At 38.0% G+C, this 18510-nt stretch overlaps 1 protein-coding gene across 2 annotated transcripts in view; it reads right to left on the bottom strand.

Annotated features, from left to right (window-relative positions):
* The window catches only part of PLPPR5 (phospholipid phosphatase related 5), a gene marked incomplete at both ends in the record, with an annotated part of 127197 nt that overhangs the window by 68359 nt on the left and 40328 nt on the right, over positions 1 to 18510 (bottom strand). For both annotated transcript variants that reach the window (XM_082659013.1, XM_082659014.1), the window contains 2 exons: positions 11509 to 11759; positions 17604 to 17736. In XM_082659013.1, the coding sequence (XP_082515139.1) occupies positions 11509 to 11759; positions 17604 to 17736 (384 nt within the window). The remainder of the gene's footprint in view (positions 1 to 11508; positions 11760 to 17603; positions 17737 to 18510) is intronic.

Genomic DNA, 18510 nt, shown 5'->3' with positions numbered 1-18510 from the left:
GAAACTAACAGAACAGTATATTTACCCATAATAAGCCCACACGCACTAAGTAAAATGTCAGTAACTCTTTGCTTTTGGCTGGAACTATATTAAGTCAGTTGGCGACACTGGTGATCTCATGCTGCTGAGTGGTTCTGATATGTTGTGGAATGCACAGGAATTTTTGTGATGTGACCAGAAAACCAGATGCCACTACAAAGCCACAGGTCAATCACCGAATACCCAGATATAAGTGTCACTTACAGAAGCCAGGTAAAATTAAGGTGAAGAGGCAGAGTATCCATGTGTCTTTAATCATTTACTGCTTGTTATTTAATAATTGTATGTGTGCAGTTTTAATAACTGTATTGTGCAGTTTCAAAGCAGCATATTATAGTTTTATTATTATGGACCATTGTTTAATATCTGGGCCTAAGTTGCGAGAAGGAAAAGTGTTAATGTGTTAATAGAAAACTTAAAGACATGGAGTTCATGGAGGAGTGGGGGGGAGGGGAAAGATAAACTATAAAAGGGGTCTATGGTAGTGAAAATACTGGAACCCCATGGGTACTTTGCAGATACCTTTCGTACCTTCCCCACCTGTTACCAATAACACATAGCTGAAGGCGGACAGCAGAACCGTCAGTCTGCTAATATCAGTGGTTGTGGCACAGGTAGTCAAGTAATAGCACAGCAGCCACATTATGAGTGGGTGCTCAGTAAATACTTTTTGATATATTATCTAGTAGAATAAAATTTGCTCATTTGAAATCTAGAGCACAGGGACCTTACACATTTCAGTGTTAAATGACTCCTGAGCAGAGAAGATTTAGAGGAATGGCTTTCTGAGGGCAGCCAGGTCTCACCAGCCAGTGAAGACCAATTTGCGAAGGCAGCCCAGAGCTTTTCTTTTTACCCACCCCAACCCTTCTTCTCCAAACACAGTCCCCGACCAGTCAGTCTCATGGAGCCAACTGCTGCAAGTAATAGGCATGCTCCGCCAAGTTCCTGTACCCCAGAATGAAGCCCTGCTCGTGCCCCTGTGCAGAATTAGGTAAAACATCACAAAAGGAGGGGCAGACACACCAGTGGGCTGTGTTTATTTAACTCTGGTCTTGGCAGCCTGCAAGCAGTCATTGCTGCACGTGGGACCTTGTGAACTTATTATAAAAGATGGCCATGTGGGAAGTGACAGTAGGATGATACGAATGATCTGTCGACAACGAGGAGGAAGAAGAGAAGAAAATGATATTTTAGAGCTTTCTACTAATATTCTGGGAAAAGACTGTAGTAAATTGTTTAATGTCCACAAATTCCTCCTTTCCCAGCATATTCACTCTTTATAATCTGACTTTGCTGTGCCTCCCATCTCTAGGTGGAGACTGTTTCTCCATCCCCATCAATCTGGGCTGGCCTTGTGATGTGACTGGATCAAGAGAATACAGAGATGGGGATGTTGAACAAGTTTTGGAACCTATGCCTCAGGATGCCTTACAGCTTGGACCTCTGCCCTTTTGGTAGGCTGCTCTAAGATTCTGTCAGGGAAAACAACCTGTGAGAAAGGCCTCTTGAGAATGAGAGAGCCCAGCTATTGGGGCTGTCCCAGCTCAGTCCACCCCCAGCTGACTGGTCAGCTGAATGCCACCCACGAGAGAAGCAAAGAGGATTGACTACCAAGAAAACCACAGGTCAGCCTACAGAGTCCTGAGGATAATAAATTCTTGTTTTGAGGTTAAGGGTGGTTTGTTACGTGGCAACAGACAGTGGGAAAAGACTAATATTCAATAAATGTAGCTGACCCTTCCCATTTTTAAAAAAGATTTTCAGGGCTTCCCTGGTGGCGCAGTGGTTGAGAGTCCGCCTGCTGATGCAGGGAATGCGGGTTCGTGCCCCGGTCCGGGAAGATTCCACATACCGCGGAGCGGCTGGGCGGGCGAGCCGTGGCCGCTAGGCCTGCGCGTCCGGAGCCTGTGCTCTGCAACGGGAGAGGCCACAACAGTGAGAGGCCCGCGTACCGCAAAAAGAAAAAAAAAGATTTTCAGAAAATCTAAGGCCAGAATTGGAAGTGACCTAAAGAGACCATTCTACGACTTTTTCTTTCACTGGTTTATGAGGTTAACTGGAAAGTCACCAAATATTATGTCTCGTTCTCAACTCTGGAGTTCATTTGACTTTAATCAAAAAAAGCTTTATCCATTTTATATGAAAAGGAATACCACACAGCTAAATTTAAATATTATTCTAATGCAACTTAACACTGAATTATAAATGTAATGGTTGAGGGTTAAATAAACTTTAGAATTTTTTCCTGGGAAACCGACAGCATTTGCAAAACTAGGCATAGGATTTTCTTTTTTTCCTGAAAGTTCTCAGTAAAGCAAAAGAGAACAACTCTGTGACCAAATTATCTCCAAAGCCTTAATTAAAGTCAGATGCTAAGGGAGAGTTCAAGTTCCTTAATTTTATTTACTAATCCACAAAGAGAAGCAGCAGGAAAATATTCTTCAGTTCTTATTCACATAATTCCTCCTAGGGCTCATTTATTTTTATTTATGTGTTTACATACATTTATAACACCTTCACCACATTAAACAAATCTCTCTCCCTAAATATAGAAATAAGCCTATTTCCACAGAGAATATTGAGTATATGGCTGTCTTCCCCTATTTACCTACACGTCAAAATTCTGGCAAGTGTTTCATGAGACTGTATTAATTTGAAACACCCCAACATTTCTCTTATATAGTTTCCCCAAGGTGTCTCCAGTGAAGCTGGGAAGAAATATATGTACAGGTTCAAACAGAACAGCAAATCCTGACTACTCCCTCCATCTGCAGTAGGAGTTATATTCAGAGTTGCCATGGCAGCCGCCCACACTTACACACACAAAGGGGTGGTGGAGAAGAGAGAAAAGCAGTTAGCAGAGAACAGAATCTATTGTTAAAAAGACAGCGGTACCCTTCAATGTAATTACAAGCAGGAATGCTGACTTTTAGTCTGAATCACTGTTTAACGATAGAAGAATTCCGAATGCTGGAGTGTTATTAATTTTTTTCTCTAAACATATCTACCATCTGAACCTTTGGTTTTAACTTTTATGTATGCTGAAATTATGTAGGACCAGGAGGGAACTCAGCTAACCACACACACATTAGGGCTAATAATGATTTAATGATTCCCTCTCTGGAACATTTAGAATCATTGTAGCCAGGAAAAAGTGTGGTTCTATGGATCCGGGCAAGTTACTTCACCTTCTGAGTGTCTTCATCTGTAAAATGTGCATAATAATATTATATACTTCATGAAGTTGTTATGAGGATTCAATAAATTAATACAAATAATCAGTTATTACAATAATAATAATGATAAATAAAGAACAAATTTTAAAACACATAAATAAGAACTAGTAATGTATTAAATAAATTAGTAAAAGTAAAGCACTCATGCCTGGCATATAGCAAATGCTCAATAAATGTTTGCTAATAATAATAATTATTATTATTAAAACATCTCCAAAGGTTTATTACAGATTAGAACAGTATGGCTTATAATTCAGAAGCAGTTTAAATAAATGTCTTTAAGTAAGTTGCTAAAAAAAAAAAAAAAGAAGTTGCTAAAACAAATGCCGGCAGACACACCATTTTGGCAGAATAAAAAGACCAGGTATCTCACTATACTAACACATTCACCACCATTGGCACACCCTGATTACACAGTAAAATCTAACATCTATATCAGTGCTAAGATAACCATGTCACAGTATTTGGGGTCAGAGAGTATTCTAAAATTTGTCTAAAGTCATTGGCTTGATCACATGTGTATATGCAGATACATTTACAACTCATACCCAGATACAAATACAAACATCAGATTTAGATGTGATGACAATGAGTGAAAAGTACTTTATGGCTCCTGATTCACTCAAGTTTTAAATCTTCATATTAAGGCTGAATGTTCCATATTCTAGGAGAGGTGGAACACGCAGTCAAGCAATTTAGTGAATAGGAAAGAATACGCATAGCTTAGATTTCATATAAAGTCTACACACCTTCAAGTGTGTAGTGGAAATCAGGAGAAATTAGAGGAACACAGTTGGGAGCAGAGTGAGCGTAAGAAGGAAACTGTAACTGGAAAATTGTACAGAAGTCAGAAGAGAAAATGGATAGGATGAGATTTGATCCTTAACTCTATAAAAATTTTCTTGATGGGATTTTTTTAAAAGTCCAGGTAGTGAAAAGTAATAAAGAGGAGATTGGTTCAAGATGGCGGAGTAGAAGGACGTGCTCTCACTCCCTCTTGCTAGAGCACCGTAATCACAACTAACTGCTGAACAGTCATCAACAGGAAGACACTGGAACTCACCAAAAAAGATACCCACATCCAAAGACAAAGGAGAAGCCACAATGAGGTGGCAGGAGAGGTGTAATCACAATAAAATCAAATCCCATAACTGCTGGGTGGGTGACTCACAAACTGGAGAACACTTTTACCACAGAAGTCCACTCACTGGAATGAAGGTTCTGAGCCCCACGTCAGGCTTCCCAACCTGGGCGTCCGGCAACAGGAGGAGGAATTCCTAGAGAATCAGACCTTGAAGGCTACTGGGATTTGATTGCAGGACTTCGACAGGACTGGGGGAAACTCCAGTCTCCAGTGGGAGACTCCACTCTTGGAGGGCACACACAAAAGTAGTGTGTGCATCGGGACCCAGGAGAAGAAGCAGTGACCCCATAGGAGACTGAACCAGACCTACCTTCCAGTGTTGGAGGGTATCCTGCAGAGGCGGGGGGCGGCTGTGTCGCACCATGAGGACAAGGACACTGGCAGCAGAAGTTCTGGGAAGTACTCCTTGGCGTGAGCCCTCCCAGAGTCGGCCATTAGCCCCACCAAAGAGCAGGATAGGCTCCAGTGCTGGGCCGCCTCAGGCCAAACAACCAAAAGGGAGGGAACCCAGCCCCACCCATCAGCAGACAAGCAGATTAAAGTTTTACTTAGTTCTGCCCACCAGAGCAACACCCAGCTCTTCCCACCACCAGTCCCTCCCATCAGGAAACTTGCACAAGCCTCTTACATAGCCTCAATCCTGCAGCCTGTGGAACAAAAACCACATTCACAGAAAGATAGACAAAATGAAAAGGCAGAGGGCGATGTATCAGATGGAGGAACAAGATAAGATCTCAGAAAAACAACTGAATGAAGTGGAGATAGGAAATCTTCCAGAAAAAGAATTCAGAATAATGATAGTGAAGATGATCCAGGACCTCAGAAAAAGAATGGAGGCAAATATTGAGAAGATACAAAAAGTGTTTAACAAAGACCTAGAAGAATTAAAGAACAAACACCTAGAAGAATTAAAGAACAAACAAACAGAGATGAACAATACAATAATTGAAATACAATAATTGAAATTGATTCCTAGAAGGAATCAATAGCAGAATAACTGAGGCAGAAGAACGGATAAGTGACCTGGAAGACAGAATGGTGGAATTCACTGCTGTGGAACAGAATAAAGAAAAAATAATAAAAAGAAATGAAGACAGCCTAAGAGACCGCTGAGACAACATTAAACGCAACAACATTTGCCTTATAGGGGTCCCAGAAGGAGAAGACAGAGAGAAAGGACCCCAGAAAATATTTGAAGAGATTATAGACGAAAACTTCCTTGACATGGGAAAGGAAATAGTTAGCCAAGTCCAGGAAGCGCAGAGAGTCCCAGGCAGGATAAACCCAAGGAGAAACATGCCAAGACACATAGTAATCTAACTGACAAAAATTAAAAAGAAAGAAAAATTATTGAAAGCAACAAGGGAAAAATGACAAATAACAAACAAGGGAACTCCCATAAGGTTAACAGCTGATTTCTCAGCAGAAACTCTACAAGCCAGAAGGGAGTGGCAGGACATATTTAAAGTGATGAAAGGGAAAAACCTACAACCAAGATTACTCTACCCAGCAAGAATCTCATCCAGATTTGACGGAGAAATCAAAAGCTTTACTGACAAGTAAAAGCTAAGAGAATTCAGCACCACCAAATGAGCTCTCCAACAAATGCTAAAGGAACTTCTCTAAGTGGGAAACACAAGAGCAGAATAGGACCTACAAAAAAACTCAGAACAATTAAGAAAATGGTCATAGGAACATATATAGTGATAATTACCTTAAACGTGAATGGATTAAATGCTCCAACAAAAAGACACAGGCTGACTGAATGAATACAGAAACTAAACCCATATATATGCTGTCTACAAGAGACCCACTTCAGACCTAGGGACACATACAGACTGAAAGTGAGGGGATGGAAAAAGATATTCCATGCAAATGGAAATCAAAAGAAAGCTGGAGTAGCAATACTCATATCAGATAAAATAGACTTTAAAATAAAGAATGTTACAAGAGACAAGGAAGGACACTACATAATGATCAAGGGATCAATCCAAAAAGAAGATATAACAATTGTAAATATATATGCACCCAACACAGGAGCACCTCAATACATAAGGCAACTGCTAAACAGCTATAAAAGAGGAAATTGATAGTAACACAATAATAGTGGGAGACTTTAACACCTCATTTACACCAATGGACAGATCATCGAAACAGAAAATTAATAAGGAAACACAAGCTATAAATGACACAATAGACCAGCTAGATTTAATTGATATTTATAGGACATTCCACCCCAAAACAGCAGATTACACTTTCTTCATGGAACATTCTCCAGGATAGATCACATCTTGGGTCACAAATCAAATGGCACTAAATTTAAGAAAATTGAAATCATATCAAGCATGTTTTCTGACCACAATAAGATTAGAAATCAATTACAGGGAAAAAAAGTTAAAAAACACAAACACATGGAGGCTAAACAATACGTTACTAAATAACCAAGAGACCACTGAAGAAATCAGAGGAAATCAAAAAATACCTAGAGACAAATTACAATGAAAACATGATGATCCAAAACCTATGGGATGCAGCAAAAGCAGTTCTAAGAGGGAAGTTTATAGTAATGCAAGCCTACCTCAAGAAACAAGAAAAATCTCAAATAAACAATCTAACCTTACACCTAAAGGAACTAGAGAACGAAGAACAAACAAAACCCAAAGTTAGCAGAAGGAAAGAAATCATAATAATCGGATCAGAAATAAATGAAATAGAAACAAAGAAAACAATAGCAAAGATCAATAAAACTAAAAGCTGGTTCTTTGAGAAGATAAACAAAATTGAGAAACCATTAGCCAGATGCATTAAGAAAAAGAGGGAGAAGACTCAAATCAATAAAATTAGAAATGAAAAAGAAGAAGTTACAACACACACTGCAGAAATACAAACCACCCTGAGACTACTACAAGCGACTCTATGCCAATAAAATGGACAACCTGGAAGAAACAGACAAATTCTTAGAAAGGTATAACCTTCCAAGACTGAACCAGGAAGAAACAGAAAATATGAACAGACCAATCATAAGTAATGAAACGGAAACAGTGATTAAAAATCTTCCAACAAACAAAAGTCCAGGACCAGATGGCTTCACGGGTGAATTCTATTAAACATTTAGAGAAGAGATAACACCCATCTTTCTCAAACTCTTCCATAAAATTGCAGAGTAAAGAACACTCCCAAACTCATTCTATGACGCCACCATCACCCTGATACCAAATCCAGACAAAGATACTACAAAAAAATGAAATTACAGACCAATATCACTGATGAATATAGATGCAAAAATCCTCAACAAAATACTAGCAAACAGAATCCAACAACACATTAAAAGGATCACACACAATGATCAAGTGGGATTTATCCCAGGGATGCAAGGATTCTTCAATATATGCAAATCAATCAATGTGATACATGATATTACCAAATTGAAGAATGAAAACCATCTGATCATCTCAATAGTTGCAGAAAAAGATTTTGACAAAATTCAACACCCATTTATGATAATAACTCTCCAGAAAGGGGGCAGAGAGGGAACCTACCTCAACATAATAAAGGCCATATATAACAAACCCACAGCAAACATCATTCTCAATGGTGAAAAACTGAAAGCATTTCCTCTAAGATCAGGAACAAGACAAGGATGTCTCACCACAATTATTCAACATAGCTTTGGAAGTCCTAGCCACGGCAATCAGAGAAGAAAAAACAATAAAAGGAATACAAATTAGAAAAGAAGAAGTAAAACTGTCACTGTTTGCAGATGACATGATACTATACATAGAGAACCCTAAAAATGCCACCAGAAAACTACTAGAGCTAATCGATGAATTTGGTAAAGTTGCAGGATACAAAATTAATGCACAGAAATATCTTGCTTTTCTATACACTAATGATGAGAAATTAAGGAAACACTCCCATTTACCATTGCAACAAAAATAATAAAATACCTAGGAACAAACCTACCTAGGGAGACAAATGACCTGTATGCAGAAAACTATAAGACACTGATGAAAGAAATTAAAGATGATACCAACAGATGGAGAGATATACCATGTTCTTGGATTGGAAGAATCAATATTGTGAAAATGATTATACTACCCAAAGCAATCTACAGATTCAATTCAATCCCTATGAACTTACCAGTGGCATTTTTTACAGAAGTAGAATAGAAAGTCTTAAAATTTGTATGGAGACACAAAAGACCCCAAATAGCCAAAGCAGCCCTGAGGGAAAAAACAGAGGTGGAGGAATCAGACTCCCTGACTTGAGACTATACTACAAAGCTACAGTAATCAAGACAATATGGTACTGGCACAAAAACAGAAATATAGATCAGTGGAACAGGATAGAAAGTGCGGAGATAAACCCATGCACCTATGTCAACTAATCTATGACAAAGGAGGCAAGGATATACAATGGAGAAAAGATGGTCTCTTTTCCCAGTGGTGCTGGGAAAACTAGACAGGTACATGTAAAAGAATGAAATTACAACACTCCCTCACACCATACACTAAAATAAACTCAAAATGGATTAGAGACCTAAATGTAAGACCAGACACTATAAAACTCTTGGAGGGAAACACAGGAAGAACACTCTTTGACATAAATCACAGCAATATGTTTTTGATCCACCTCCTAGAGTAATAGAAATAAAAACAAAAATAAACAAATGGAACCTAATGATACCTAAAAGCTTTTTCACAGCAAAGGAAACCATAAACAAGACAAAAAGACAATGCTCAGAATGTGAGAAAATATTTGCAAATGAATCAACAAAGGATTAATCTCCAAAACATATAAACAGCACATGCAGCTCAATATTAAAAAAACAAACAACCCAATCAAAAAATGGGCAGAAGACATAAATAGACATTTCTCCAAAGAGGACATACAGATGGCCAAGGAGCACATGAAAAGCTGCTAAACATCAATAATTATTAAAGAAGTGCCAATCAAAACTACAATGAGGTATCACCTCACACCGGTTAGAATGGGCATCATCAGAAAATCTACAAACAACAAATGCTGGAGAGGGTGAGGAGAAAAGGGAACCCTCTTGCACTGTTGGAGGGAATGTAAATGGATACAGCCACTATGGAGAACAGTATGGAAGTTCCTTAAAAAACTAAAAATACAATTACCATATGACTCAGCAATCCCACTACTGGGCATATCCCCTGAGAAAACCATAATTCAGAAAGACATATGCACCCCAATGTTCATTGCAGCACTATTTACAATAGCCAGGTCATGGAAGCAACCTAAATGCCCATCAACAGACGAATGGATAAAGACAATGTGGTACATATGTACAATGGAATATTACTCAGCCATAAAAAGGAATGAAAGTGGGTCATTTGTAGAGACGTGGATGGATCTAGAGACTGTCATATGGAGTGAAGCCAGTCAGAAAGAGAAAAACAAATATCATATACTAACGCAGGACCTAGGAAAACGGTACAGATGAACTGGTTTGCAGGGCAGAAATAGAGACACAGATGTAGAGAACAAACGTATGGACACCAAGGGGGGAAAGCAGCGGGGGGTGGGCGTGGTGGTGGGATGAATTGGGAGATTGGGATTGACATGTATACACTGATGTGTATAAAATGGATGACTAATAAGAACCTGCTGTATATTTTAAAAAAAATTAAATTAAAAAAAAAGTGGTAGACTAGCTTGGATTAAAAACTTTTAAAATGTTAAAATGCACACACCCTGGGCTTCCCTGGTGGCGCAGTGGTTGGGAGTCTGCCTGCCGATGCAGGGGACACGGGTTCGTGCCCCAGTCCGGGAGGATGCCACGTGCCGCGGAGCGGCTGGGCCCGTGAGCCATGGCCGCTGAGCCTGTGTGTCCGGAGCCTGTGCTCCGCAAGGGGAGAGGCCGCGGCAGTCGGAGGCCCGCGTAACGCAAAAACAAACAAACAACAACAAAAAAAATGCACACACCCTTATGACCTCCAAAATTACCGTGCCATTGTGAATGTTATGTATGATGCCATAGTTCCTCTCTTAACTTGTCCTTTCTTTAGTAACCTTTATTTCCAATCTCAGGTAGAGGTGTCACAGCAGATATTCTCTCTTTTAGAGATAAACTGACAAGATTGCATCAGGAGCGTTAGAAACATTTCCATAATCAAATAGCTCGTTGAAGGTAAAAATAATTCTGCGTTTTTTCAAGAAATCAGAAATTATCAAATTTGGTTTCAAATTGGTCCTGAGGTCTCATCAATGAGCTGAAATCAGAAGTAGTTATTGGCATTGTTGGACAGGAGAACTCCGAAAGGAAAAATTTTCTGCACTTTTTATTGTAGCTATGGAAAAGCCTTCAAAGCACACTTTTGGGAGTTCAACCTTATAGCTGGCAAGGCACATTCTGGTGATAGAGGGAAAGACTGATGGATATAAATACTGGGGTCAAGAGCTGCCTGCCAAGGCTGCCCTTCTTTGTACTCCTGCCTGTCATTAATGCATTCAGCTTTGACCACTTACTTCCACCTAAATGTCCTAAGATAGCAGCACTTAGGGCCTGGCTCCTACCACTAAAATGATGGCAAATACTCAAGAATAAAGAAAATATACATGATTTTTAAGGGCATTTTGGTTAGTTCTATGAGAAAATATTAAAACACTCATTGAGATATTAAGATGATATAGTTACCAATAACAAAAGAACTTTCTGGAAGAAGAGTGCCTCTTTCCCCACCTTCACCAGAGTACATTAGAACTTGAGTAGGTGGCTAAGAGGCCTGGGTAGTTCTCTTAATTGCACTATTACAAGTTTATGGCAACTGCTATAGGACAAATTTGTTTCCATTAAGCCCTATTTAATAATAAAGACAAACATATTCTCAAATGGAAATGCTAATGGCTATATTTTTTAATACAACCAAATACCCACACGTAATCTCACGAGAGTCAACTGACTTAATTTTATTCACAGTACAAACAGCTATCATTAAAAATAAATTAAATGTCCTGCAGAAAGCTGTTACTGTGACTTCCATTATGGCAGGGAGAAATAATTTCTGCTTTGGGAGAATTACCAAAAAGACAAACTAAGAATGGTTTCTAACTCTTACTTACTGTCAGATACATAGCTGCATAGACACTGAGAGCCGCTTCTTTGGATGGAAATGTTTTCCTTGCTCTCATGATGAGATCCGGGTTGCCCGTGCAGGCCTCTTCCCCACTGATGAACTGCGTATACTGCTGACACCCAAGTGCCGTGTAGTTGGGTTTACACAGGGCGAGAAAATGTGGAGCCAGATTTCCTGTAACTACTTGTCCAGCATTTACAAAGATGTCTGTAGCAAACAGTCCAAACGTATAAATTCCTGAGGAAGAAAACACACCATTTTAACTTTTTGGTTTATTGTGGTTAATTTACAATACACCAAGATGGAAATATTTTAGAAACTATAAAATAGTTCCTACATACATATATATATATATATATATATATATATATATATATATATATATATATATATATACGGTTCCTTCCATTTCACTCCCTCCAGCTCCTCCCTTTGCTTTCTGAAGTAGTGGGAGTGTTAAATTATTTAACATATTGAGCTGTCTACCACTGGCTACATTTTTATGCACGACAGGTTTATAAGACATATGATAAAAGAAGAAAATATATTCTAAGGCTGTGTTTGGATAATGAGATTTTTTAAATGGAGATGTGTTTCCCTTGAGAGGGTTCAGTCTATCACCTTCTGCTAATGTTAGTAATCTTTATTTTTTCCCTATTTTTGCATTTTTTTTTAATCTTACTAACATTAAGCAGAGCAGTCATCTCCCTTTGATTATGCCTCTTAAGCTCATTCAAACTGATATTAACTCAGCTGGAGGTGCCAATTAGCAGCAAAATCCAATGCCATCAGTCTTCATTTAAATACCATGGAAAATCTTAAGTAAAGCAGAATGTTTTCAGATTAATCTCTATATCGCCATCAGAAACACATTTTTTAAAGTTACATAACAGCTAAGTCCCGCCTTATCTTTTATGGCTTGAGTTTCAATTTATCAAATTTGGGACAATTTAGTAAATAATAAAGCAATTACATTATAATGTTTAAATTATCTTTGCAGTAGTAAAATTTATTTACTTTGTTTACCTGAAGGTATAAAATTAAGTACATAAATGTTTCCCCTTTTGTAAGGAACATGCCAATTTACTCAAATACCAAAAATATTTTCTAAATTCAATGTCATTGGTCATTATCGCCAAAACTTATCTTTCTACTTAGATAGGATAGGCAAAATAAATTCTTTGGCATCATTGTCAATAAACTTACAGATACAATCCGCAAAGATGTGGTATCTATGTAAAGAAATCCGTTCTTTTATAATTTTGGGTAATAAAATCCATCAGGACATTTTAAAACTATGCCAAAATAATACTTCCCAAACAGTCGGCTCATTAAAAAGTCATAAAATTCTATTATGATAATTCGATGCTTTTTTTTCTTTGTCATATATTTCTGGATTGTTTGTTTCCTAAGCCTTTACATAATTATTGGCAGTTGTGTTGCAACTCACCAGGCTCAAATAATTTTCCAGGATTAGATACATGACTATCCTTTTCATTTTCAAAATATTATGTAACATTATGCAAGGTTCTTGCACCCAAACCTGCACATAGCAAAACTCTATGTGCATACAAACCAACATGAACCAAAGACCTTAGTTCTCTATTGAAAAAACTTACAAGGAAGCAATGAAAAGCTTTCTTTACATCTTACCAGTATTCCATGAGCCATACAAGTAAATGATACTCAAATCAGAAATCTGGCATAAGCAGAGAAATGGAAAAGAACAAAGCTCAATAAAATGTTACCGCATATACTCTCTCTTTCCAAATCTCATGGTCTAGCACGGCAATATAAATGGCAAGTCTTCACCTCTTTTCTCTTGAAACCTAGGCTAAGAAGTACTCATTTTATTTAACCAAACCATTCTTTTTATCTGGTACAATAAGTTTTCCTGTTTAAAATACAGAGGAATGTGTGATAAGGATATGGAAATGTCTCTTGATACTTGTAACGTTCCCAAATGTGCTTTAGAATTAAAATAGTGCATCAGGCCCAAGGCCAATATTGAAGTTAACTACAAAGATACTTATTAAAGTGAGATCTCATGAGTGTATCCACTGTGCTGACCTCCAGAATAAAGTCGCTATGAAGAGTGATGTCTTATTATGCAGTAATGCTTTGCACGCAAGCTTCCATTTTATTTTAACAAACTAGAAACATCCAAATCATGATAAACAAGGAAATAAGAAACAAACCAAAGCACTCCTAAATATTTTATAAAATCATATAAGAAGTAAGAAACATGCAGAGACTTAAAAGCACACTTTACTGTGTGCCGTTCAGGCGGACTTCGTTTTACTGAGGTTCGCTTTATTGGGCTTTGCAGAGAGTGCATTTTTTTTACAAATGGAAGGTTTGTGGCAACCCTGTATTGAGCAACACTATTGGCACCATTTTTCCAATAACATTTGCTCACTCTGTGTGTCTATGTCACATTTCAGAAATTCTCCCAATATTTCAAAGTTTTTCATTATGATTATATTTGTTATTGGTGATCTGTGATCAGTGATCTTTGATGTTACTATGGTAATTGTTTTGGGGCAGCACAAACTGCACCCATACCAGGCAGTGAATTTAACTGATAAATGTGTGTACTCTGACTGCTCCACCAACCAGCCGTTCCCCTATATTTCTCTCCCTCTCCTCAGGACCCCCTATTCCCTAAGACACAACATTATTGAAATTAGGCCATTAAAAATCCTACAATAGCCTCTAAGTGTACGAGTGAAAGGAAGAGTCACACATCTCACTCTTAATCAAAAGCTAGAAATGATGAAGCTTAGTCGGAAGCTGAGATAGGCTGAAAGCTAGGTCTCTTGTGCTAAACAGTCAGCCAAGTTGCAAACGCAAAGGAAAAGTTCTTAAAGGATGATAAGAAAGCGGAACAGCCTTACTGCTGATATGGAGCAAGTTTTAGTGGTCTGGATAGAAGATCAAACCAGCCATAATACTCCCTTAAACCAAAGCCTAATCTAGAGCAAGGCCCTAACTCTCTTCAATTCTATAAAAGTTGAGAGAGGGCTTCCCTGGTGGCGCAGTGATTGAGAGTCCGCCTGCCGATGCAGGGGACACGGGTTCGTGCCCTGGTCCGGGAGGATCCCACATGCCGCGGAGCGGCTGGGCCCGTGAGCCATGGCCGCTGAGCCTGCACGTCTGGAGCCTGTGCTCCGCAACGGGAGAGGCCACAACAGTGAGAGGCCCGCGTACCGCAAAAAAAAAAAAAAAAAAGTTGAGAGAGGTGAGGAAGCTACAGAAGAAAAGTTTGAAGCTAGCAGAGGATGATTCATGAGGTTTAAGGAAATAAGTCATCTCCATATCAGGAAAGTAGAAAGTGAAGCAGCAACTGCTGATACAGAAGTTGCAGCAAGCTATCCAGAAGATCTAGCTAAGATCATTACTGAAGGTATCTACACTAAACAACAAATTTTCAATGTAGGCAAAACAACCTGCTATTGGAAGAAGATGCCATCAAGGACTTTCAGATCTAAGGAGAAGAAAATGCCTGGCTCTAAAGCTTCAAAAGACAGGCTGACTCTCTTCCTTGGGGCTTATGCAGCTGGTGATTTTAAGGTGAAGCCAATGCTCACTTACTATTCCGTAAAGCCTAAGGCCCTTAAGAGTTATGCTAAATATACTCTGCCTTTTCTCAATAAATGGAACAACAAAGCCTGGATGACAGCATTATCTGTTTACAACATGATTTACTAAATATTTTAAGCCCACTGTTGAGACCTACTGCTCAGAAAAAAAATTCCTTTCAAAATATTACTGCTCATTGACAACGCACCTGGCCACCCAAGAGCTCTGATGGAGATGTACAATGAGATTAATGTTGTTTTCATGCCTGCTGACACAACATTCATTCTGCAGGTCATGAGGAGTAATTCTGATTTTCAAGTCTCATTATTTAAGAAATACATTTCATAAGTTTGCAGCTGCCATAGATAGGGGTTCCTCTGATGGATCTGGGCAAAGTTAACTAAAAACCTTCTGGAGAGGATTCACCATTCTAGATGCCATTAAGAACATTCATGATTCATGGGAAGAGGTCAAAATATTAACATTAAACAGGAGCTTGAAAGAAGGTGATTCAATCCTCATGGATGACTTGGAGGGGTTCAAGACTTCAGTGGAGGAGGTCACTGAAGATGTGGTAGAAATAGGAAAAGAATTAGAAATAGAAGTGGAGCTTGAAGATGTGACTGAATCACTGCAATCTCATGATAAAACTTGAATGGATGAGGATTTGCTTCTGTGGATGAGGAAAGAAAGTGGTTTCTTGAGATGGAATCTAATCCTGGTGAAGGTGCTGTGAAGACTGTTGAAATGACAACAAAGGATTTAGAATCTTTCATAAACTTAGTTGATAAAGCAGCAGCAAGGTTTGAGAGGATTGACTACCATTTCTAAAGAAGCTCTACCATGGGTAAAAAGCTATCAAACAGCATTGCATGCTACAAAGAAATCGTTCGTAAAAGGAAGACTCAATCACTGTGGCTAACTTCATTGTTGTCCTATTTTAAGAAGTTTCCACAGCCACCCCAACCTTCAGATGCTACCACCCTGATCAGTCAGCAGCCATCAACGTTGAGGCAAGACCCTCCACCAGCAAAAAGATTACAACTCATTAAAGGCTCAGGTGATGATTAGCATTCTTTAGTGATTTTAATTTTTAAAAGTATTTTTAATTAAGGTATGTATTTTTTTAAGACATAATGCTATTGCACACTTAACAGACTACAATAGAGTGTAAACGTAACTTCTATATGCACTGGGAAACCAAAAACTTCATGTGACTTGCTTTATTGCCATATTCGCTTTATCGTAGTGGTCTAGAACTGAGCTCAAATATCTTGGAGGTATGCCTGTATATTCTTTAGAAATATGTGAGTAAATGAATAAAAATATTTTACTTAAGTAGGCATAATATAATTTAACAATATTTAGGAAGGTTCAACTTCATCAAAATACTTTAGTTCTGAGTATATTATTGCTTATTTTGTTATTAAATGTTTCTCATGCAAAGATTAAATGGGTCAAGAACACAGCATTGATGCATGCGAAAAATATAACTTTTAAAGTTTCATATAAAAGCTATCCCTTCCACAGTATAAATGAGGGCTGTGGGGATGTATAAGTTGACGGCAATAAAATGAACAGTCTTAGATATGAAGACCTTTCGTCTCCAGAGAGATTTAAAGGCATGATGACATTTGATTAGTCTTTAGTGGGTTTATATATAGATTAGGTGAGCTGTGCATAATATCTCCAAAGTCTTCATCTTGTTCCCATCAATATGAGAAATATATTGAAGGGTTACAGTATCCGTAATCTTAATACTGATCAGAATTTATCTTAAATGTTATTTAGTATATATAGATGCACTTTTTCTTATTTGATAAAGCCAGGAAATAATAATCTATATTAAATTTTATTGTTTGAGTTAAAAAAAACCTGTCTTGGCCACGTGTCTTTTGAATTGAGATGATTTTCAGTAATTTGTCAATGTTCATATCATTAGTGCTAGAATTTGAGATTTAAAGGATCAGTAAATCTTGTCCCCTAATAAAATCACCAATTTTTGTAAAAAATGGTTTTTGTACCATTTTTTGGTAAAAAAAGAAAAAACACCCCAGAAGTAGTTCATGGAGTGCTACTTATGATAATTAACAAATACAGCATTTCTTTTATTTGTCCAGCTATTTTGCTTGTCCTTCATGATGTTTGATAAACAACCTAGATTATCATTTCTACCTAAGCGCTGTTTCTGAAATTTAATAAACATAGTAAATCATTTCTTTAAATTACATAATTTTTAGTTTCTTTTAGAATTTAAATATCCAAGTGTGGTGGGATTTGTTTTCCTTAAAATAATATGGAAATGACACCACGAAATGGAGTTTTGCAAAACAGGAGAGAAAATAGTATGCAGTATTTATTTTTAAAAACCAAATTGAAACATTTCAAAGAAAATATAATCTAATATTCAAATACAGTTAATATGCTGGTCATTTTAAAGGTTGGCTTATACATAAACATTGTTTCAGTAACAATAAAAACAATTCAATGAACACATACCAAGAAATCGCACAGTTCTCCTCACCAGTGGGTTTATATAGCAACAGTCTCCAGTTAAAATAGTTTTCTCCTGGTTTTCAAAATCCCTTGTGGCCAGTTGTAGGCAAAACACAGCAGTTTCTCCAACTATTATCTTCCAAGGAAATAAAAGATTAAAGAACATTAGAATTTAGCCAGTATAAGTGTAGACTATTTTAATTTTTAAAAAATGCAAAAAAAGGACTTCCTTTGAGTGGTAATAATCTCAATATAAACCTGAACCATATTTGGGTAACCAGACCCCTTTTTTTTTTTTTTTTTTTGCGGTACGCGGGTCTCTCCCGTTGCGGAGCACAGGCTCCAGACGCGCAGGCTCAGTGGCCATGGCTCACGGACCTAGCCGCTCCGTGGCATGTGGGATCTTCCTGGACTGGGGCACGAACCCGTGTCCCCTGCATAGGCAGGCGGACTCCCAACCACTGTGCCACCAGGGAAGCGCCAGACCCTTTTATTATAACCTTATCCCTATATATATAAAACCCGTATTTCCCTCAATTCAAAAAAGTATTAAACTGATAAATTATGAATAAAAACAGACTATAACATTTTTGCTTTCTAAAAGACTTCATTAGAAGTGAAATATATGAAAGATCTTTGCTTTAAGGATGCACTCATTTTTTATCTGTAATTGAATTTCAAGTTTCATTTTTAAGTGATTATGTCTCATTTAAATTTGACTCTGCATATCAGAACAAATCTCAATGAAAATAATCTTGGGACTTCCCTGGTCGTCCAGTGGTTAAGACTCCACACTCCCAATGCAGGGGGCCCTGGTTCGATCCCTGGTCAAGGAACTAGATCCCACATGCTTCAACTAAGAACCCGCAAGCTGCAACTAAAAGATCCCGCATGCCGCAACTAAAGATCC

Source organism: Grampus griseus, assembly GCF_964374135.1.
Source record: "Grampus griseus genome assembly, chromosome: 1".
Taxonomy (NCBI): Eukaryota; Metazoa; Chordata; class Mammalia; order Artiodactyla; family Delphinidae; genus Grampus; species Grampus griseus.
This window is presented reverse-complemented; position numbering and strand designations above follow the sequence as displayed.